The sequence below is a fragment of the Pleurodeles waltl genome, chromosome 4_1 (assembly GCF_031143425.1).
Source record: "Pleurodeles waltl isolate 20211129_DDA chromosome 4_1, aPleWal1.hap1.20221129, whole genome shotgun sequence".
Lineage (NCBI taxonomy): Eukaryota > Metazoa > Chordata > Amphibia > Caudata > Salamandridae > Pleurodeles > Pleurodeles waltl.
In genome coordinates, this window is record NC_090442.1 from 604652686 (window position 1) to 604676844 (window position 24159).

The 24159-nt window shown below is 45.6% G+C and overlaps 1 protein-coding gene across 1 annotated transcript in view; it reads left to right on the forward strand.

Moving 5' to 3' along the window:
• Nucleotides 1-24159, forward strand: part of SYCP3 (synaptonemal complex protein 3) — a 280848-nt gene that overhangs the window by 13969 nt on the left and 242720 nt on the right. The window contains exon 3 of the mRNA XM_069227535.1: nucleotides 11524-11641. Within this exon, the coding sequence (XP_069083636.1) occupies nucleotides 11524-11641 (118 nt within the window). The remainder of the gene's footprint in view (nucleotides 1-11523; nucleotides 11642-24159) is intronic.

Below are 24159 nucleotides of genomic sequence, written 5' to 3' on the forward strand. Positions count from 1 at the left end.
TAGAGCCTACATCAATATTAATGAGTCAATTGTGACTCCCCATCTGATGTCCTTTACTCGCGACCTTCTGAAGTGGCCCAGACGTTTCGAGGCCATTTTGCCAGACTATACTCTGAATATCATAGTTCTTCCCCAGAGGTTATTGAAGCATGGTTAAGCTGCATAAAGGACCTACAATGACACTGGACGTAAGCAAAGCCATAACTACCCCCAATGACCTTAGCAGAACGATAGCGGGCAATAAAGACATCGCCCAGTGCTAAAGCCTCCTGTAATGATGGCATACCAGTGGAAGTATATAAGACCTTCTCTTCGCAGTTAGCACCATTTCTTGTTTGTCTCTTCAGTCAGATTATAAAGGGGTGCCCGATACCTAGCACTTTTACTGAATCAATAGTTGTCAGCTTTAAAAAAAAAAGAAAAATCAGCAATCGATCCGGATTCATACCGTCGCATAAGTCTTTTAAACAGTGATTATAAATCGTTTACTAAGATTATGGCAAAAAGAATTGTGTCAGCAACCCAGCTAATCATCCTTAATGACCAAAATGGTTTTCTTCTCATTAGTTTATTGAAAGCATTATACTCTGGGGCAAAGGTTGGCATCATCATTAATAATATATTGGCAGGGGAAATACGGGTCATGCAGGATACCCATCAAGGCTGCCCTATGTTACCTGTTTTATTTGCATTATTCATAAAGCAGTTGGCATGTGCCATTCGTCAAGACCAGACCATCAGTCCGCCATTGTCTGGAGCACCTAAGCTCAAACTGTCTGCAAATGACATGGTGCTATATTTAGCTGCTGACAAGGTCAACATCCAGAGCCTTTAACAACATTTCAAAATTTATAGCAATCGGAGGCTATAAAATCGACCAGTCAAAATCCAAAGTACTACTGTTTTACTGCAGCCCTACGATTCTTCCTATTACTATGTGCTGAACTTATCGACCCGGGCTCTGTATTTGAGAATCAGAGTGACCACTAGTTTTAGCAACTTATATGCTTGAACTTATGCCCCTTTGTTAACCAGGGTCCACACATTAGCTCAACCATGGGAACAACTTCTGCTTACGATTGTAGGTCATATTCTTCTCCTAACAATGAACATACTTCCGTTATTTTTGTTAATCTTTTTAAATGTACCAATTAAATTACCCTGAACATTTTTTGAACCTATGGACATAGAGGTGCACGCCTTCAGCTGACAAAGGAAACGTCCACGTGTAAAATTGTCAATGCTTCAATTATCTTGGAAGAAGGTGGTTTGGCTCTCCCTCGTTTTGAATCTTACTATCAGGCGGCTTTATTAAATTGTCTTACCTTGGCATATATAAAGATACATTGTGATGATAATTAATATTTGGTGGGCATGTTGACCCTGGTGGTCTTTTGACCGCCAGGGTAAATGTTGAGGTCCCACCACCACTAGGCTGGCGGTGCAGACCGCCACATTATGAGTGTGACGGGTTGGCCTCTGCCAATCTGCCACATCTCCACTCCATACCCCCATGGCGGTTGTAATGGCCGGGCAAGAGATGATCATCTCCAACGCGGCAGTCCACAGAAGATCACTGGTGGTATTAGGAGCTGGTCTTCCGACATGGTTTCCGTGCCAGTAGCACGTCACGAAAACCATGGCGGAAAGGCTACCGGTGACAGGGAATTCCTTCACTGGCAGTTGGCTTTCCCCGCCCCTCAGCACCCCCCTCCCCTCAGCCACTAACCCCTCCCTCCCTTCAGCCACATCGCCCCCCTCCCTGCATACATGCACACAGACACCCACACGCACCACCCATACACCCATTCACCGACACTTGCATGCACGCATCCATACAAGCATTCACAACTACATTCATACACTCATGCAAGCATGCATACTCATACCCATCCAAATACGCATACTTTCACGCATACACACTTACAAGCAGCTGCGCATTCACTTCAACATTCAGACATGCATACAACCAAGCATTCACACATTCATGCACACACACAGACACTACACACTCATACATGCACACACAACACCCCCCACCTTCCCACCCCCGTCCCCTGTCAGACGATCACCTTACCTGCTCCGGGAAGAAGGTTGTCTGGCAGGGAACGAGAAGGGGCGCTTCCACCACTGGCAGTGCCCCACCAGCAGGACACTGCCAAGCCGTATTATGGCCCATAATACGGCGGACGGTGTCCTACTGGCCGGATGGGGCCAGTGGTGGAACCGCCAGTGCGTCTCTGCCCGCCAGCATGACCACTGCTGGATTTCCGAACAAAGTGTGGTGGAAATCCAGCAGTACCAGTAATATGGTGGGTGGGAGACCACCAGAATTGGTGGTCTCCTGGTGCCTGCGGCTTTGGCGGGCTTCATGGAAGACTGCCAAAGTCGTAACGAGGGCCTATGTTACATAATTTTGTTTGTACAAATTCCCAGACTGCCAAAGAGAACGCGTTATGAGCTCCCCAGAATTGTGGTCGAGCACCTTAATCTTATTTGACAAGAATACAAAATCCCCAGGTTCCATCCACATATTAAACTCGCTTCCAGCTCTGGGCTTGGCTTGAGTCTCCCCTGGTCTACACTCAATCGCTGGGAAACATTAGTCTTTGGGCAATTTAAGAATTTTTATCCTAATAGTCATTTTATTATGTGGCCGACAAGTGGAAACAGTCAATCAGTGTTACACTTTTCTTTAGCTATTCCCAAATACAACTCTTTTGCTCCGGGTACCCCGTGAATTATAAACAAAATAACTGATAACATTGTTTTTTTCTATTTTATTTCTTGGGTTGATAATTGGTATCGAGTCCTGCTCCAAAATCTCTGTCGGAAGTTACTTTCCAACCATATTGGTAGAATTATCACAGCAACTGGCTGTCCTATAACCAGTGGCGGACAGTAATTTTAGGAAGAAGTGGGGCGGGCGGGAAACACATGGACACAAGCACACATGCACACTCACACTCATTCATTCACACACACATGCACACACACACACACACATCCATTCACAACACTCATTATCAAGTATTCAAACATACACGCATGCACCAAACATTCATATAAGAAAACAAAAACACACACACACTTACCTTCAGCTCTGCCTTGGAGGTCCAAGAAGGGTTGGGACTGCAGCCTTCCCTCACTGGCTAACCTAATGTCAGCCAATGAGGGAAGGCAGCAGTCCCAACCCATCACAGATTGGGATGGGGTCAGTAACACTGCTGACCTCACCCCACTCTGTGATGAGGTGTTGCTTCCGGGCTTACAACTGAAGTGCCCAGTTCTGAAGCAATCAGTGACGTTCCCCCTCATCATGAGGGGGAGGGCCTCGAGACACCTTTGCTAGGCTGAAGATGTCGCGCCCACAGGGTTGTGACTTCTTCAGCCCAGCAAAGTTCAGCTGAGGCAGCCGGGAGCCTGCGCAAATAGCGCATATCTAGCTCCTGGCTGTCTGACCTGAAAATGAAGAGTGTTGGCTCAGCCTGACAGACACTCTTCTGGAGGGGCAAAAGTTGGGGGGGCGTGGCCTCCGAGCCCCAAAGGACAGTCAGCGGCTGACTATAATCCCAGCACAATGGCTGTTTTTTAACCAGATGAGTCGGAAAGCATTTTGTGTGGCCAATAACAAGAAGATGGCTTGTTACTGTAAATGGATGATATACTATACACCAGATAAAATAAAAAAAAATGTATGGGGGCGTGGCCTGGTGGAGCATGGAGTAGGAAGCAGCCTGTCCTCGCTCCGAGCTAGAGCGGGCCCTTAAGCAGTCATCTGCCTGCATTGCTGCTCCAACCTCGCCCTAATCTGCTCGGGCCAATCCCCCTGATGACCCCGGATCCAGTGCTTACTTACCGGCACTCCTGGACCCAGCTTTCATGGTGGGGCAGATGATGACTGGCCACACTCCTACAACCAGGGAGCACCCACCATCTTACTAAGCCTCACTGCATGGCGTACCCTATGGTCCCAACAGAGGATGGTGTCTCCGGTGCGCCACGCAGGCTGGGGGAGCATGGAGACAGCTTCTGGTGCGGACCCCAGGCAGAGTTGGGGTCTCCTATGCTACCATCTTGACTGCTGAACCCTCCAACAGCGGGTACCACACCATGCCCCGGGGCACAGCCTAATCGTGCTGCCCCAGCTCCTCCACGGGGCCTCAGACTGGGACTGTCTGAACTGCTGGGCCTACAGGACCGACACCAGATTTCACTCAAGTGAGTGCACATTTTTGTCACTAGACACCCTGCAGTGATGGTTGGAGACCCCTACCTCAGCTTGCGATAAAGTGACCCTACATTGCCTTGCTGCCCCTAGATCCCCTTAAGCGTGTGCTGCTCTCCCCCTGTGGCGACGAAGCACTTACAGGAGACGGACAAAGCCTACTGCGCTGCTGGGGCCCAGTGGAATGCCGTGCCATGGACAGACTTGGCGACAACAGCCTACACATTAATAGTTAACTGCCTGGAGCAGCGGCATCCCTTCTGACCAGTCCGGTAGAGGTGCCCTTAGTTTGGGACTTCTACTGACCTCTGGGTGGAGACTGCCCTCCTTCACCGCCTCCATGCCGGGGAGCCAACTTCATGACATGCAGTGTGGGGGCCTCTGACCCTAAACCTTTCATACTGCCCTAGTGGTAGTGTGCTTTCCCCTTGCCTTGGACCTCGCCCTCCAGCTTGTGGTGCACATTGCTGGGCCTCTGTCTCGGGGTGTGGGGCGCCCCTCTGTGACCTGACATTGGACTGCATTGATTCTTTGTGTGCCTTCTAACATTTACGGCGCCTCTCCCCTCGACCTCAGTTGGACCCGCCTTGGCAATGATCACTTGTTTGGTCCTGGCTTCCTCAGCCTTCCAGTTCCATTTATCAACATCCTGACTTCACAATATTATACCAAGGGGTAAATCATCTAGAGAGAGCTCAGTGGCCTTCTTGTGGTCCAGATCATCTTTGCTGAACATGTCCTCCAAAGGGGACCCTCCCTTATAAACCTCTGAAATCTGTGCAGCTCCACTGATCCCTCAGCACTACTTGGCACAATTTTTCAATGACATTAAGCAAGAAATTGGCTCCTTAAAGGCAGACTTCAAAACCTGCATACAGGACCATCACAGAGACGTAGCAGAGGTGGGCACATGTGCCGATGATCTGGAGCGCACAGTGGATTCTCGCACCTAAGACGATGCTAATGCTAAGCTAATGCGATGTGTCATCGTCCTGGAGGACCAACAAGTTGAGCAAGCAAGAGAACTTCCAAAACCGCTGCTGCAGAAACAGTATCCGCATCCAGGGTATTCCCCGGGCTGCGAATGGGAACGATATCATGGCCTTTACGATAGACCTGCTCCACGCTATTCGAGGAGGTGAAGAAGACAGGCCATTGATTCTGGACTGGCCCACCTTGTCTCTGCTACGATATCAGGGGGTCCCCAAATCGAGGATCCCAACCCGCAACCTGGGAAGATGGAGATTGATGGTGCCTGACCTGTAACACGGTTGGCAGAAGAGGCAGAGATTGCCAGTCCAAGGCGCTGGCGCTTCACAAGGCCAAAGATGACATCATCTCCCCATATGGAACATGAAGCAGGAATCCTCTTAACAGTCTCAGACCCATATTAATCGGAGCACTGTATCATATGGTTCTCTTATTCTAACCTTCCCTGTCCTTTTCTTTAGTAGGGCCCGCGGCCTTGGGCCGAACTTCCAAGCGCTAATAGTTGTGGTATTATTTTGGACTGTGCACTTAAAATACTTTGCTAAGATTCATATTGTGGTTCAATTGCTCTTGCCCCTGCCTGGTCTCACTCCCCTGGCTGTGGCGTTTCTCCTCCTGAGGCAACACCTCTGTGGACCCCAAAGATGGAGAGCCTCACTGTGTTGTGCACAGTTTGCCCGTTTGTTCTTCCTTGGTTCATGATCCGCTTCCTCCGCAGTATCCTTAGGACTCCCGAGGGAGGAAACTTCCCTCTTTTCTTCTTAATGGACTAACACATGGGGACGATCACTAGGTTGAAGCTTCTTTCCTAAACATAAAGGGACTTAATTCTCCAAATAAGTGCAAGCAGTTATGGTGCTATCTCCTCCAACAAGCTCCAGACATAATCTTTTTGGAGGAGACCCATTTACTCAGACCCATGTCTTTGCATGTCCCACCCCAGATATTCATCCTAATAATGGGCATAAACTGAGCCCAAAACATCAGGAGTGGGCATCATGTTCAGACCGGGCTTTGTAACCAAATTGACGCGTGTGGTCAGAGATCCAGGAGGGCGCTCCTTGCTAGTGATAATAGAAAAGGGACACACTACCCTGTCTTTCCTTAACTTGTATGCTCCAAACCAGTCCCAAGACGCTTTTCTTTGTAAGATCCTTAAGAGCCAACTTAGCGTGGCCCGAGGTGAGCTAATACTGGGGGGCAATTGTAATTTGGTATGGGACCCAGCGCTCGACAGAAGCTCTGCCAATTCTCTGAGCTTGGGGGCTATGTGGGGTCAGCTCAAGTGGGAGATCACAGACTCTAGTTTGGCTGCTGCTTGGCGCTACTTGCACCCTGACACCCAGGACTACTCTTTTTATTTGCATGTACATTGATCATGCTTGCACATTGACTACGTATTTATTACCCATTCCCTTCTACACCACTTAGACACTGCTCAGATATCCGACATTTCAATCTCTGCTCACGCTCACATTGCACTGACCTGGCCGTCTTGGACAGAGGCTGTAGATGCCCTCCCTCGGTGGAGACTTCCACCTCACATCTTGCGTGACCTGGTAGACAATGCTACCATCACTGATGCGATCAAAGAATATTGTAAACTCGATGCTTTACCTGCCACCCCTCCTCACATGCTTTGGGATGGGTTTAAAGCAACAATTTGGGGCGTCATTACCTCCATAGGGATAGCACACAAATGAGAGGCCCATCTCTTTGAGTCTAGGCTAACTGACAACATTAGAACACTAGTGGTTATACATAAGCAGACGTCCTCATGGCGTACTAACTGACAGCTTGCTTTGTTACGCAGACAGCTTTGGCCACATAGGTCAATAAGGTAGTAACTTGGCTTTTAACCCTCAAACAATGATATTGCAATGGGTGGGACAAGGTTGGTACCCTATGGGCCCATCGCATCCGACACCAATATGCTTGCTTCCACATTGCTAAACTCCACACGGTACACTCAGGTTATGCAGTTAAAGACGTTGACAAGCAAGACAACTTGTGAGACTGTTATCGCAATACCCATGTCTGTGGGGGGATGACCTGGTAGCTGTCCAGGCTTATCTAAGGGAATGTCCATGGACGCTCTTGGATCACCAGCTTGGAAACCCCTTTTACGATAGACGAACTTAAAATAAAAAACTTTGGGCGATTGTCAGTAGGGAAGACCCGGAGCCCGAACGGTCCACCGGTCTCCTTTATTAAGATTTCTTCCCATCTTTGAAAGAACACCTGCTTGCGCTATTTAACACTTTCACCTACACCACTGGCCTCACACCTACAATACCAGTGGCTGAAATATCACTCATTCTTAAGCCCGGCAAAGACCCCACTCAATGCTCTCCCTACAGGCCAATAGCCCTCTTGAATACTGATGCTAAAATATATACCGAAAATACTGGCCTATCGCTTAGAATCCCTCCTGCTGGGTTTGATTGACCCTGATCAAGTGGGCTACATACAACACTGACAAGGCCTTGACATCAGCAAACGCCTCACCTACCTGATAGAAAAGGCCCACGTACATAACATCCTCACCCTCCTCCTGTCCTTAAATGCGTAGAAGGCATTTGAAAGGGTCAGTTGGGATTTCTCACACGCTGTCCTCCTAAAAATTGTGTTTGGACCGGTTATGATCAGCAAAATTATGGCCTCTCATACCGCCCGACAGCTATCTTCAGGGTGAAAGGCCATTCTACTGCTTCCATCCCGATACAGCAGGGTACTCATCAGGGTTTTCCCTTGCCTCCTCTTCTTTTTGCCCTGGTTGTATAACATCTGGTGATTTGCCTTTGTCAGACCTCGGACATCACATGCATTCTCTTTGGAGGCCGGGACCACAAAGTTCTGCTATACGCAGATGATCTTTTACTGACTGTGACTAACCTCAGATGGACCCTTGTAGTGCAGAACTGCAAGATTTTGATCTTGCCTCAGGATATAAAATCAACATGTCCAAATTGCAAGCACTAAACCTCATTATACCACTGCAGCTTCTCCCAACCTTGCAGGCCTTAGCTCCTTTTCAATTGGCTAAGAAGTTTATTCGATACCTGGGGCTTAAATACCTGGGGCTTAAATATCACAAACTCCCTACAGACAGACAGGACTCGTGCTAACTGTAAGGCCCATTACTGTAAGGCTATTCTAGAGGACCTGCGCAGATGGAAGCCGCTACACATTTAATGGTTGGGTCGGAATAACGTGGCCAAAATGAATATTTTACCACGCATACTCTATCAGTTCTAGGCCCTCTGACTTCTACCCCAGCGGAAGATATCTGCTGGACAAAGAAGGATGTTTGTGCCTTCATTTGGAAGGGAAAGCAGCCCTGCATTTCCAATAACATACTTATGCTGCCCAGAAACCAGAGAGGTCTAGGCTGTCCCAACTTTCTCGATTACTACAGAGCAGCATACCTAAGATTTATCTCAGAATGGCTAGTAAGAGAGAGCGAAAAACACTTGCTACACGTGGACCGAACGGTGGAGTGGAGGCCTCTCTGGGACTTGGCTTGGTTGCCAAAATCTCACCACCTTCGTAGTGCCTACTTTACAACCCCCACTAGGACAGTGCTGGAGATTTGGGATAGAGATGCACTTATGGTGGGAAATCCCCAAGACACATTATAGCATACACCACCAGGAATCAGCTGAGCACAGGTTAAGTTATGGTGTGTTTGTGACTTACCCTCACTAGGATTGTGGTTCCTACTTGGACAGGGTGCATACCTCTGCCCGCCAGAAACCCAATTTCTAACAGGAGTGAACAGAGATAGCTATGTAGTCAATCCCTATTGCCTATCTTCTTCATCCCAAATGCACATTAATGTGCTAGCTGTGTTACTCGGGGATGGGTTTGGTGGTCTGACCTTTTAGGCAGGCAAATGACATTCTGTATATTGTCCCATGACCCACTATCTGTTGTTTTGTAGTGTCCGTGTGTGGAGAAGTATTAAATCCACTCTCTGGTAAGATAGGTCTGGAAATGCCAACCCTCCTATTGATCCCTTTGAACCTCCCTACATACTCTAGCCTTTTCGCTACCCCATAGAAGAAGCTCATTTTTCCTTATCTCTCATAATGGAGGTTGGTAAAGCTTGGCATAGCCTGGAGTAAATATGAGAGCCATAGAAGAATGTTCATTATAATTGGAGCTGTCTCCCCTAGGCACAACAAGGTTAGGGGACTCCATTTGACCAGGCAGCTTGTATTTTCGCTTAACAGAAAGTCAATTGGCTTTTACCATCTCTGAAAGCCAAGCAGTAATATTTAATCACAAATAGCGTCTGACTTGATTAACATTTTTAAAGGGAAAGTTATGTTGAAAATGTGTAATGTTCTCCTCAGGGAGAACACAATTTTCTTAATCCGTTTGGTTGCTGGTGCTAAAGATGTGCCTGGCTCAGTTGATGTGGTAAGAATGTTCTGTGCAGAGAGGCAAAGCTTGTGTTGCTATGCTGTGAAATCTATCCCAAATATCTCTGAATCTCACCTGAAAGAGGACGCTAGTGGCTCTACTGGGCTGGCAAACAGAAGCGTTAAGAGGGCATCACTATCTGGCGCCCACTGTAACTTTATGACTTCTGATTTAGCTCTTTTTACCAGAATTCTTGCCTCAGGTTTTTAAATAATTGGTGAGTATCCAGTTGCAGAACTTGTCCGTGTATACCACCTTGAACATTGTTCACTCCGAAAGCTCCAACTGCCACATTCACATGCCTTTTTCGAATCCAGCATGGCAATTATTACTGAGATCATCTTCCTTTTTCCTGTTCCTATTAGATGTATTGCGTGCCTGTTATTATCATGTGCCTATCAACAAGTAATAAAGCCTGATTTGTCCACCTCAGTAAGAACGGCAAATACCTGTTTGCTACCACTTTAGTGAAATGTTTTGCGTCGAGGTTGTGGATAAGACTTAAAACCTTAGGTTGTCTCCCTTGCTTAGGAAGCAGGGTGACATATGCGTCTCAGAATAGATGGGGTCGTCCCTTTGTTTTCTCCAACTGCATTAAATAGCAATTGTGTTGTCAAAATTGCTGTTGTCTTTTATATAAAATGCAGCTGTAAACTGGTCAGGTCTTGGCCCTTAAGCCCCTTCAGGGATTTTATTATTTCTCATGTCTCTGTTTCTTCTATGGGTCTGTCTAAGTTTTCGTTTTGTTCAGATGTAAAATATGATAACTGACAATTTCTTCGATATGCCTCTGCCCTCATTCTGATCTTCCCTCCCTTCCCTATACAATTCCCGAAAGAAATAACAGTTCCTACATATTATCAGCTTAATTCTTCCAAATGGTACTGTGATTAAGGATTTCTGCAATATGTGCTTTGATAGGTTTCACTTTTAGCTGCCTAGTTAATATTCAGTTTTGTTGCTTTTAGTGTAGAAACATTGTTGCTTTCTTAGTGTAATCATTTCTGGTCTAATAGTCCATAATACTGTAAGTTGTCCTTTATGACTGTTAATTTTCCATTTCCTCCCTGTCTGCATTTTGGTGTCATTCCTCCCTCCTAAGCACTTCCTAGATTTTAAATGTATCTGATCTCCTCTCTATCCCATTTTATTTGTAACGAAGTGTTGTCTTCAGCATGTGCTAGCATGAACTCCTTTATTTGAAGTTCTTGCAGACTGGCCCACTCTCTGAGCAGGTATTCCTTAAGTCTCCACCTCCTATGGTGTCTGTTTGTCTCGTCCTTCCATCATGTTACTAATTTGTGATCCTAGTTCGTAGTTACCCATCGGGGGAATCTTCACTGAATTCTTGAAGGACCTGCAATTTGTAAATGAACTGTCACGAAGCTGGTTAATCTATAATCTTGGCGATAGTAGGTTTAGCCTGAAGTGTAGTTTTTTTCTCTTGTCAGGCCGTATTACTTATTTACCTATTCACTTTCAGCTGTCTCAGTTTAAGCATTAGGGAAATTCAAAGGCTAATGCCCCCCAAAATATCATTTACGGGCTATCTGTTGTTTTATAGTATGCAATAGGCTCAAATGTTAGAGAAACGAAAGCAAGTTTCCTCTTGTGAAATGGTCGGGATGACTCCATGTTTGTGATTTTGGTGTCGATTCCCACTACGAAAACCTAGGGGTAACTTTTCTTACTCTTGCTTTTGGTACTTTTCATATAATTATGTGCACCCTACATTCCACCTCATAGGTATATATTATAAGACAAATTGTAACTTTTATTCCAGGTTACAATAATTTTAGCTTTCATCAGGGTTGCTGTAATGATATTTGTTGGAGATGACAGTCCTAACCTCAACTTCCTTTTATCTACAACTGCAGCTGATATTAGCAAAGCCCTCTTGGCGAAAAGAAAACGATTGGAAATGTATACAAAAGCATCGCTTAAAACCAGTAATCAGAAAATTGAAAATGTGTGGAAAATTCAGCAAGAACAGAGGTATGTGTAAATTGTGGACTTTCATGGTGTGCTGTCGTTGGACATTATGGGCCTGATTACAACTTTGGAGGAAGGTGTTAATCCGTCCCAAAAGTGACGGATATACCACCAGCCGAATTACGAGTCCATTATATCCTATGGAACTCGTAAAATGGCTTGTGGTATATCCGTCACATTTGGGACGGATTAATACCTCCTCCAAAGTTGTAATCAGGCCCTATTTGCTTTACTAAATGAAGATATGCCCAAAGGAAACCGACTGATATGCCAATACAATGTAAATTTAAAATGTTAACCTTCTTATAGGAGTATTTTTAAAAGTTAGTAGCAGACCTTTCCTATGTGTTAGAAATGGGGTCTCTAGTTGGCAGAGGTATACACCCTTGTCCAAGTAGGGACTACAATCCTAGTCAGAGTAATAGACAACACAACCCAAATTATCCTGTGCTCACCCTCTGGTAGCTTGGCAGGCAGGCTTAATTTGGAAGGCAATGTGTGAGGTATTTGTGCAATAACTCATATAGTAACACAGTGAAAAGACCACAAAAATCACCACACGGGTTTAGAACAATAGATAATATTTATCTGAGTAAAATAAAGTCAAAACAATGAAAATCCAATGTACACAAGCAAAGTTATGAATTTTTAAAGATTAAATCCCACTAAAGTGCTTAGAAACTCAATAGCTCCAACTGGGTCTATCACTGCGTTGTTGACGGAGTCGTTCCCAATAATCCACCGCCACAGGTGTCGGTGACGGAGTCGCACGGAGCCCAGGAACAGTACCTTGGAAAATGAAGAAACAAAGATGTTGCATGGAGTCATGGAGGTGAAGCGTTGCTGGAGCTGGTGCCGCGTCAGTCCCTTACAGCGTCCGGGGAGGTGTGGCATCGGTTCCATACTGCGAGGCAGGGGAGGCGAGGCATCGGTTCCATCCAGTTGCCGGGGGATCTGGTGCGGTGTCGGGTGCAAGGCATCTGTTCCTTGTGACCCTGTGGGGTCAATGAATCCAGTTGGCCAAGACGTGATGAGTCCACTTCGCAGTGTCGCGATCACACTGCACGACGTCAGTGGCGTTGCAGCAATGTTGGACTTGTGTTGCCGGCCACAGTCGTTGCATGCAGCAAGGTCCATGGGGAAAGAGTAGCTGCGGTGTCAGTGCTGGCGTTGCTAAAGTCATTCCTGGCGTCGCTGAAGTCTGTGAACTAGCTAAAAGCTAGTAGATGAAGTCTTTGTTGGCCCTGAAACTTTAGAACAGGAGGCAAGCTCCATCCAAGCCCTTGGAGAGCACTTTTGGGGAAGGCAGAGTCCTTCCAACACAGTCAGGGGCCAGTAGGCAGCAGGGCAACAAGCAGGGCAGCAGCCCTTCTCAGCAAAGCAGTGCAGATGAGTCCTTTGGGCAGCCAAGTAGTTCCTCTGACAGAGGACAGGTGTAGATCCAGAAGTGTCTGATTTGGGGGGGGGGGGTTGAAGACCCAGTATATATATATACCCAAAAATGCCTTTGAAGTGGGAGAAACTTCAAAGAGTGGTTTTGAAGTGCACAAGTTCCCCTTTAATCACAGTCCTGTCTGCCTGGATCCCTGTGGAGGGTTATCAGTCCTTTGTGTGAGGGCAGGTCTCTGGCCTTTGAAATGTAAGAGGGAGCCCCCCACCCACCCTTCCTGCCCAGGAAGACCCATTCAGTATGCAGATAAATACAGATGTGACTGAGTGTCCTTAGTTTATGGCTGGTTGGGTGGAATGCACAAGGGGAGCTATCAACCAGCAGAGACCAGACGTGGATTGGAGACAGGCTGTAAGGCACAGATGGCATTAAGTGCAGAGAAATGCCCACTTTCTAAAAGTGGCCTTTCTAAAATAGTAATATTAAATCCAACTTCACCAGTAATCAGGATTTTCTATTACCATTCTTGCCATACTAAACATGACAGGGAGGGCCACTCCTTCCAGATCAGAATCTACCACTCAAAAGTATATGAGGGCAGTTCTAATGCAAGTCTATGAGAGGATCCTCACAGTAGTGGAAACAAATGTATGGGTTTTTCACTACCAGTACATGTAAAACACATAAGTATACGTCCTACCTTTTACCAACATAGCACCTTGCCCTATGGGCTACCTAGGGCTTACCTTAGGGGTGACTTATATGTAGAAAAAGGGGAGTTTAAAGGCTTGGCAAGTAGTTTGAAATGCCACGTCGAAGTGGTGGTGAAAGTGCACACACAGGCCTTGCAATGGCAGGCCTGAGAGATGGTTAAGGGGCTACTTATATGGGTGGCACAATCAGTGCTGCAGGCCCCTCGTATCATTTAATTTCCAAGCCCTGAGCACATGTAGTGCACTTTACTGGGGACTTACAGGTAAACTAGATATGCAATTGGATAGGAACCAATGTTTAGGGGAGAGAGCATATGCACTTTAGCACTGGTCAAAGTTGGGGGATGACCACCCTGAGGCTGTCAGGACTAACGCTTTGAAAATAAAGAGGCGACCAGTACAATTTGATTACCACTACTGTGTATATTTTACCTGGTCTGTTTGTGCTCTGGAATGACTTGCTGGATTTTTGTTAGGTTTGCAACATCTCTTTTTATATGAAAACTATTTGGGACAATTAAGGCAGAGCAGTACTTTAGTAATTTCTGTTTTGTTGCCTGATATTGTTGAAGTCCTAATTAACTAATTAGGAGGGTTGTTGCACAAGATCGGGGTTGTCTGACTGTTCGTAACTCCTTGCTTCATAAGATTTAGTCCAAAGCTAATAAAGACAAACCTGTGGTAGACAAGGATTCTAGGTTTAAATTTCATGGGTTCATTAAAAAATATAATCATGATAGAAAGCAAAAAAGTAATTAGTGAATTAGGAATCCGCGCAATCAAAATAATCAATGTACTGCTCTGCAAGGTGGCTAACGTAAGGTCTGCCTCTAAAGAAAGCCCAAGGAAATGACTGGGTATTGCTCAAATAGGCTAACTCAGAGTGTGCTTCCAGAGAAATAAGCCAAAAAAACAAGTATAAATCAGTGAACAGAGTGACATATAGGCTGCTCTCAAAGAAGGCCCATACAGAACTGGCTCTATCCCAAAATAGCACAACTTTTAGAAGATTTCAGAATACAGAAGACACATACATTTCATGGTCTGATATGATATGACAGGTTTGAGCTAGTAATGTTGCAAACATGTAAATAAAATCAATATTCTGGTACATAAGATACTTCTAGAGACTCCGACTTCCAAATGCTTCTCATTGGTTAGACTATGCATAGCTAATTGAGGAAACACATTATTATTTTATGTAACACAGCGAAACAGTGGTGAGTTCAGCTCATGAATGACATACACAGAACAGTGGCAGGAAGCCTTGCAAAGTGACAGAATAGAAAACATCCTGGACCATTACTTTCCAAATGTATGCACCATTCATCACATCACTCATGTGTAGGCCCGAGCATGTATCTTGGCAGCTGCAGTAGCTTGTTCACACCCAAATAGTTCCCACTCTTTCTTTTCTTCGTCTGGTGCCTCATCCTTAATTCTTCTATGGTTTGAATTGTCATGGAAAACAAAACTCTTATCTGCTGATTTGCATTATTCATTTTCATCTTGTTTACACCAAATAGTTTCTACTGTTTCTTTTCTTCATCTGATACCTGCTTCTTAAATCTTCCATGGTTTGAATTGTCATGGAAAGAAAAGCATTTACAGTTTCAGCATCTGAAATTGGTAACATGGTAGACATAGGAGCATAATATTTAGAAATCTCATCTCAGAAATGATTAGGCAATATAACCATGTCGCTGCTGTGCTTACATGCGATACTCTTCACAACAGCAATCTGTTTAGGCAACTTTAAACCTTTCCATAAAACAAAAATGCTTGGGGCATTCTTTATTCGAGTGTCAGTGGATGTCATGAATACCCACTGGGACACCAATTGTCCAAAATCATAGACTAAGCAAAAACTATATTGACTATCCGTTAATACTGTAACACTCGATTCAATGAATATGCAGCATTTTCTTGTGATGGCAATCAATTCAGCTGCTTGTATAAGGTTACATTACACAGGTATGATTCATCCACAGTACATCAATGTGCGGACTGCATATGCTGCTCAAGTGTTCCAGGATGATCTCTCAAACATGAGACATCCACAGATAACATCAAACCACCAACTTGAATCAGTTTATGACCCATTATAATTGTTTCGCTGTGTATGATGACCAATGCTGTGGCAGAGATATTTTTCACACACCCTGGCACAGATGCTGCCACTGGGTCTAGTGTTTCAGAAAAATAGGCAAATAACCTGCCCATCACCATGTAGTTGTGTGAGAACACAAATTATGCACCCTTCTTTTTCATGACAATGTGTAAAAATCTTTCTCTTAGTCAGGCACCATAGTACAGGTGCTGTACACAAAGAGTGTCTCAGCTATAGGAAGGCCTGCATCCTTTCATTATCCCCAGGTATCGGATCAGTTACATCCTTGTGCATCAGTTTCTGTAGAGGCTTCACAATCAAGGAACAGTGGGAAATCCTCTGATGACAGTAGCCAACAACTCCTAGAAAATTCCTCACTTTTCTCTGTGTTGTAGGGGGGTTCATTCTCAGAATTTCTGATGTGTTCTTTTGACACCTTCCTCATTCTTTTCTCGATTTGATGTCCCAAATAAATGACTTCCTTTTATACATAATTTTTAGTTAGGGACACTTTATGCCCATTTCCACCCAAATACCTTAACAATGCAATTGTGTCCAATTTACAACCCTTTTGTTTTTTCTGCAACCATCAAATCATCATTGTACTGTACCGGTACTGAGCCACATGGCAATTTGCAAGATTCTAAGTCTGTCATAACTATTTGGGAAAAGATTGAGGGACTCTTAGTATTACCCTGTGGAATCTTAAAAAAATGTTATTTTGATTCTGAACCCAAAAATAAATTGACTATTCTCATTAAGAGCAATTGAGAAAATGCTGAACACGAATCAGTCATGGTGAACCACATTGCTGGAATTTAAAATAAAATCACTTCTGGATTATGTACCATGGGACAACATGGAATTACTGTCATTTATTTTGTGCAGGTCTTCCACTGTTGTCCATCTCCCGTTCAGTTCGCATATCCCATTATAGGTGATTTGCATGGATCTCCTAGGACTTGCCTCAAAATGCTCAGTTCATTATTTTTTTCAATGACAGGCACAGGTCCCTTTTCTCATTCATCAGTAAGTTTGTTTTGAGGAGTACAAGGGTAAATTGCATTTGGTTTTATTATACTTTGCACTAGGTCTGCAGTTTTAATCAGCTAAATGTATTTTCCGGTAGAACCCCAAACCTCTCTTTTTACAGTGTCTTAAGTCTGGAAGTAAGTCTTCAGTTGTGAGAACTGGAAACATGTCAAAGAGTGTTTCTTAAGCATTTAATCTAAAGTCAACATCATCATCCATTAACTGAATGCAAAAACCGTCTGGTGTGCTATAAATTATGCAATTCAACTTGCAGAAAAGATCATGATTTACTGGACGTTTCACTAATTATAAACTCATGATTACTTGTAGTTGATCCATTTTTACAACAACATTTGCTGACAACTTACTAGTCATTTTCCTGTTTGAAAAGCCTAGATTGTGGGCTTATTTTCCCAAGATGGGTAGATTCACTAGTCTGACCGCGCAACGGTTTCCATCTGCATCAATCAAACATGATACAGGCTAGCCCACATGGCATGGGCCTGCACAGCTATATTTAAATACTGGGAGTAGGTGCGACCATATTGCTCAACTGACAATACACTTAAGCTAGTGACTGTGCTGCTTAGCTCTGTCAAATTACTCCCAGCGACTAATAGGAGATTTAGAGCTTTAGATTTGTTGCTTGCTTTACGTAGGGTAACTATGCATTGGCAATGGGAAAGCACACTCACAATAGTGAATTGGCTCCACGATATTTGCAATGAAAGGTCAGAGGTGTACACCACTTTACAGCCCCTCACCTCAAGGCCAAAGAATGTATGCAGCCCATTGTGTTCCTTCTTGGCAAAAAGAGAAGCCTTGATGAATACTTGCAGGAGACAGAGGCCATTGAATAGTCAACCTATTTTGAGAGATGATTACAAATGCTTATTATGAAGATTGACTAGAAATTAGAGTGTGATAGCACACTCTGAAATATACTTGTTATGTCAGGATGGGATGACTGAGTGGAAGGGGTTGCAAGGTTACTTCAACACTTGTTAACACACTTTTTTGATCACCTGCTGTGCTAAAATGTTGTTGTTATGCCTTCTATCATGGTAAAAGTTAGGAAGTTGCCAACGAACACTGCTGTTAAATACTGTGTACCAAAGTACAGATTTGTGAGTACAAAATGCCACATGTTGCATTGTTAAGTGATTGCAGAAAGATAATAAAAAGAAAGATGATACAGGATAGCCGTTAACCTCTCCTTCTACATATGAGCCATCCTTGTCTGCCTCTATAACTGCACCAAGCATGCAGTCCTCCTTCCCCCTCAGACATGTCATTGTGCCAGAGGAGACTTCGATTGTAGCTGCAAATAGTGGAAAATTGCCATTAATTAGTAAACGTTTTGGCCGAGATTTTTAAATTTGATTGATATCTTGATGTACTATTTATGTAGGTTGTTGTAGGTCTGGTGCTGAAGGTGTATTCCCTTTGAACTGCCTTGAATTCTCCATGTTCTGCTCAGATGCTGATAGAGCTGGAACCATTGACTGCATCATCCCATTCTGTGCAATTGGAATACAGTTCCAGTTTCTGTTCTGTTGAACGCGATTAATTTGAGGGACCATGTAGGAGGCTGGACTGGCTTGTAGTGAGTACCAAGGGGTACTTGCACCTTGCACCAGGCCCAGTTATCCCTTATTAGTGTATAGGGTGTCTAGCAGCTTAGGCTGATAGATAATGGTAGCTTAGCAGAGCAGCTTAGGCTGAACTAGGAGACGTGTGAAGCTACCACAGTACCACTCAGTGTCATATGCACAATATCATAAGAAAACACAATACACAGTTATACTAAAAATAAAGGTACTTTATTTTTATGACAATATGCCAAAGTATCTTAGAGTGTACCCTCAGTAAGAGGATAGGAAATATACACAAGATATATATACACAATAGCAAAAATATGCAGTATAGTCTTAGAAAACAGTGCAAACAATGTATAGTTACAATAGGATGCAATGGGGAAACATAGGGATAGGGGCAACACAAACCATATACTCCAAAAGTGGAATGTGAACCACGAATGGACCCCAAACCTATGTGACCTTGTAGAGGGTCGCTGGGACTATTGGAAAATAGTGAGAGTTAGAAAAATAACCCTCCCCAAGACCCTGAAAAGTGAGTGCAAAGTGCACCAAAGTTCCCCTAAGGACAAAATAGTCGTGTTAGAGGGAGCATGCAAGGAAAACACAAATCAGCAATGCAACAACGATGGATTCCTGTCTGGAGGTACCTGTGGAACAAGGGGACCAAGTCCAAAAGTCACAAGCAGCTCGGAGATGGGCAGATGCCCAAGAAATGCCAGCGGTTGGTGCAAAGAAGCTCTTACTAGGCTGAAGAACTGTGAATACTGCAGGAACGACAAGGGCTAGAGACTTCCCCTTTGGAGGATGGATCCCCCACGCCTTGGAGAGTCGTGCAGAAGTGTTTTCCCGCCGGATGGACGCCAACAAGCCTTGCTACACGCAAATCGTGCGTTTGGCGTTTTTGGACGCTGCTGGGGCCCAGGAGGGACCAGAAGGTCGCAAATTGGACCTGCAGAGAGAGGGGACGTCGAGCAAGACAAAGAGCCCTCACTGAAGCAGGTAGCACCCGGAGAAGTGCCAGAAACAGGCACTACGAGGATGCGTGAAACGGTGCTCGCCGAAGTTGCACAAAGGAGTCCCACGTCGCCGGAGACCAACTTAGAAAGTCGTGCAATGCAGGTTAGAGTGCCGTGGACCCAGGCTTGGCTGTGCACACAGGATTTCCGCCGGAAGTGCACAGGGGCCGGAGAAGCTTGCAAAGTCGCGGTTCCCAGCAATGCAGCCCAGCGAGGTGAGGCAAGGACTTACCTCCACCAAACTTGGGCTGAAGAGTCACTGGACTGTGGGGGTCACTTGGACGGTGTCGCTGGATTCGAGGGACCTCGCTCGTCGTGCTGAGAGGAGACCCAAGGGACCGGAGATGCAGCTTTTTGGTGCCTGCGGTTGCAGGGGGAAGATTCCGTCGACCCACGGGAGATTTCTTCGGAGCTTCTGGTGCAGAGAGGAGGCAGGCTACCCCCACAGCATGCACAAGCAGGAAAACAGTCGAGAAGGCGGCAGGATCAGCGTTACAGAGTTGCAGTAGTCGTCTTTGCTACTATGTTGCAGGTTTGCAGGCTTCCAGCGCGGTCAGCGGTCGATTCCTTATCAGAAGGTGAAGAGGGAGATGCAGAGGAACTCGGCTGAGCTCATGCATTCGTTATCTAAAGTTTCCCCAGAGACAGAGACCCTAAATAGCCAGAAAAGAGGGTTTGGCTACCTAGGAGAGAGGAAAGGCTACTAACACCTGAAGGAGCCTATCACAAGGAGTCTCTGACGTCACCTGGTGGCACTGGCCACTCAGAGCAGTCCAGTGTGCCAGCAGCACCTCTGTTTCCAAGATGGCAGAGGTCTGGAGCACACTGGAGGAGCTCTGGACACCTCCCAGGGGAGGTGCAGGTCAGGGGAGTGGTCACTCCCCTTTCCTTTGTCCAGTTTCGCGCCAGAGCAGGGGCTAAGGGGTCCCTGAACCGGTGTAGACTGGCTTATGCAGAATTGGGCACCTCTGTGCCAAACAAAGCATTTCCAGAGGCTGGGGGAGGCTACTCCTCCCCTGCCTTCACACCATTTTCCAAAGGGAGAGGGTGTCACACCCTCTCTCAGAGGAAGTTCTTTGTTCTGCCATCCTGGGCCAGGCCTGGCTGGACCCCAGGAGGGCAGATGCCTGTCTGAGGGGTTGGCAGCAGCAGCAGCTGCAGAGAAACCCCAGGAAGGGCAGTCTGGCAGTACCAGGGTCTGTGCTACAGACCACTGGGATCATGGAATTGTACCAACAATGCCAGGATGGCATAGAGGGGGCAATTCCATGATCATAGACATGTTACATGGCCATATTCGGAGTTACCATGGTGAAGCTACATATAGGTAGTGACCTATATGTAGTGCACGCGTGTAATGGTGTCCCCGCACTCACAAAGTTCAGTGAATTGGCTCTGAACAATGTGGGGGCACCTTGGCTAGTGCCAGGGTGCCCTCACACTAAGTAACTTTGCACCTAACCTTTACCAGGTAAAGGTTAGACATATAGGTGACTTATAAGTTACTTAAGTGCAGTGTAAAATGGCTGTGAAATAACGTGGACGTTATTTCACTCAGGCTGCAGTGGCAGGCCTGTGTAAGAATTGTCAGAGCTCCCTATGGGTGGCAAAAGAAATGCTGCAGCCCATAGGGATCTCCTGGAACCCCAATACCCTGGGTACCTCAGTACCATATACTAGGGGATTATAAGGGTGTTCCAGTAAGCCAATGTAAATTGGTAAAAATGGTCACTAGCCTGTCAGTGACAATTTGGAAAGCAATGAGAGAGCATAACCACTGAGGTTCTGATTAGCAGAGCCTCAGTGAGACAGTTAGTCACTACACAGGTAACACATACAGGCACACTTATGAGCACTGGGGCCCTGGGTTACCAGGGTCCCAGTGACACATACGACTAAAACAACATATATACAGTGAAAAATGGGGGTAACATGCCAGGCAAGATGGTACTTTCCTACACAACCCCCCCCCAAACGAAGGACAATAAGACTAGCCATTACCTGATGAGTCTTCATTGTCTAAGTGGAAATATCTGGAGAGTCCAACTGCATTGGAGTGGCTACTCCCAGGTCTATGTTCCACTGTATAGTCCATTCCCTGTAGGGATATGGACCACCTCAACAATTTAGGATTTTCACCTTTCATTTGTTTTAGCCAAAGTAGAGGTTTGTGGTCTGTCTGAACAATGAAGTGAGTGCCAAACAGGTATGGCCTCAACTTCTTCAGAGCCCAGACCACAGCAAAGGCCTCCCTCTCAATGGCAGACCAACGCTTTTCTCTAGGGGTCAACCTTCTACTAATAAAAGCAACAGGTTGATCCTGGCCCTCAGAATTAAGTTGTGATAGGACTGCCCCTACTCCTAATTCAGATGCATCAGTTTGGACATAGAATTTTTTAGAGTAACAAGGGCTTTTCAGGACAGGTGCAGAGCACATGGCCTGCTTCAGCTCCTCAAAAGCTTTCTGACAGTTTGCTGTCCATAATACCTTTTTAGGCATTTTCTTGGATGTGAGGTCATTAAGAGGGGCTGCAATGGAGCCATAGTTCTTAATGAACCTCCTGTAATACCCAGTGAGGCCTAGGAAGGCTCTCACCTGAGTCTGAGTGGTAGGGGGAATCCAATCAATAATAGTTTGGATTTTCCCCTGAAGTGGTGCAATCTGTTCCCCACCAACAAGGTGTCCCAGATAAACCACCTTACCCTGCCCTATCTGGCACTTTGAAGCCTTGATAGTGAGGCCTGCCTTTTGCAGGGCCTCCAAAACTTTCCAAAGGTGGACCAGGTGATCATCCCAGCTGGAGCTAAAGACAGCTATATCATCCAAATATGCTGCACTGAAAGCTTCCAGCCCTTGCAGGACTGTGTTCACCAACCTCTGAAAAGTGGCAGGTGCATTTTTCAAACCAAAAGGCATTACAGTAAACTGGTAATGTCCTCCAATGGTAGAAAATGCAGTCTTAGGTTTAGCATCTTCTGACATTTTGATCTGCCAATACCCTGCAGTCAAATCAAAAGTGCTTAGATACTTGGCAGATGCCAGTGTATCTATTAGCTCATCTGCCCTGGGTATAGGGTGAGCATCTGTTTTGGTTACCAAGTTGAGACCTCTATAGTCTACACAAAACCTCATTTCCTTCTTTCCATCTTTAGAATTGGGTTTTGGTACCAGTACCACAGGAGAAGCCCATGGACTGTCAGAGTGCTCAACCACTCCTAGTTCCAACATCTTCTGAACTTCTTGCTTTATGCAGTCCCTGACATGGTCAGGCTGCCTATAGATCTTACTTTTGACAGGTAAACTGTCTCCAGTATCTATAGTGTGCTCACACCAAGAAGTGGTGCCTGGCACAATGGAGAAGAGTTCTGAAAATTGTCCTAGGAGATTTATGCAATTATCTTTCTGCTCAGCAGTAAGACAATCAGCCAAAACTACCCCTTCCACAAGAGCATCTTGTTCTGTGGAAGAGAAGAGATCAGGTAGAGGATCACTGTCTTCTTCCTGTCCCTCATCTGTTGCCATGAGCAGGGTGAGATCAGCCCTGTCATAGTAGGGTTTCAGGCGGTTGACATGGAGCACCCTAAGGGGACTCCTGGCAGTGCCTAAGTCAACCAAGTAGGTGACTTCACCCTTCTTTTCAACAATTGTGTGTGGACCACTCCATTTATCTTGGAGTGCTCTTGGGGCCACAGGCTCCAAGACCCACACTTTCTGCCCTGGTTGGTACTGAACCAAAACAGCCTTCTGATCATGCCATTGCTTCTGGAGCTCTTGGCTGGCCTGAAGGTTTTTACTGGCCTTTTTCATGTACTCAGCCATCCTTGATCTGAGGCCAAGTACATAGTCCACAATATCCTGCTTAGGAGCTTTTAAAGGTTGTTCCCAACCCTCCTTTACAAGTGTGAGTGGACCCCTAACAGGGTGTCCAAAAAGAAGTTCAAAGGGGCTGAAGCCCACTCCTTTCTGGGGTACCTCCCTGTAGGCAAAAAGGAGGCATGGTAGAAGGATATCCCATCTCCTGCGGAGTTTTTCAGGGAGTCCCATAATCATGCCTTTGAGAGTTTTATTAAATCTCTCCACCAGTCCATTTGTTTGTGGATGATAGGGTGTTGTGAACTTGTAAGTTACACCACACTCCTTCCACATGGCCTTTAAGTATGCAGACATGAAATTGCTTCCTCTGTCTGATACTACTTCTTTTGGGAAGCCCACCCTGGAAAATATTCCCAGGAGGGCCTTTGCCACTGCAGGAGCTGTAGTGGTCCTTAAAGGAATAGCTTCAGGATACCTTGTGGCATGGTCCACTACCACTAAGATAAACCTATTGCCTGAAGCAGTAGGAGGGTCAAGGGGGCCAACTATGTCAACCCCTACCCTTTCAAAGGGAACCCCAACCACAGGCAGTGGGATAAGGGGTGCCTTTGGAGTGCTACCTGTCTTGCCACTGGCTTGACAGGTTTCACAGGACTTACAAAAATCTTTTGTGTCCTCAGACATCCTAGGCCAATGAAACAGTGGTACCAATCTGTCCCAAGTTTTCATTTGACCCAGGTGCCCAGCTAAGGGAATGTCATGTGCCAGTGTTAGGAGGAACTTTCTGTACTCCTGAGGAATCACTAATCTCCTGGCAGCTCCAGGTTTAGGATCCCTTTGCTCAG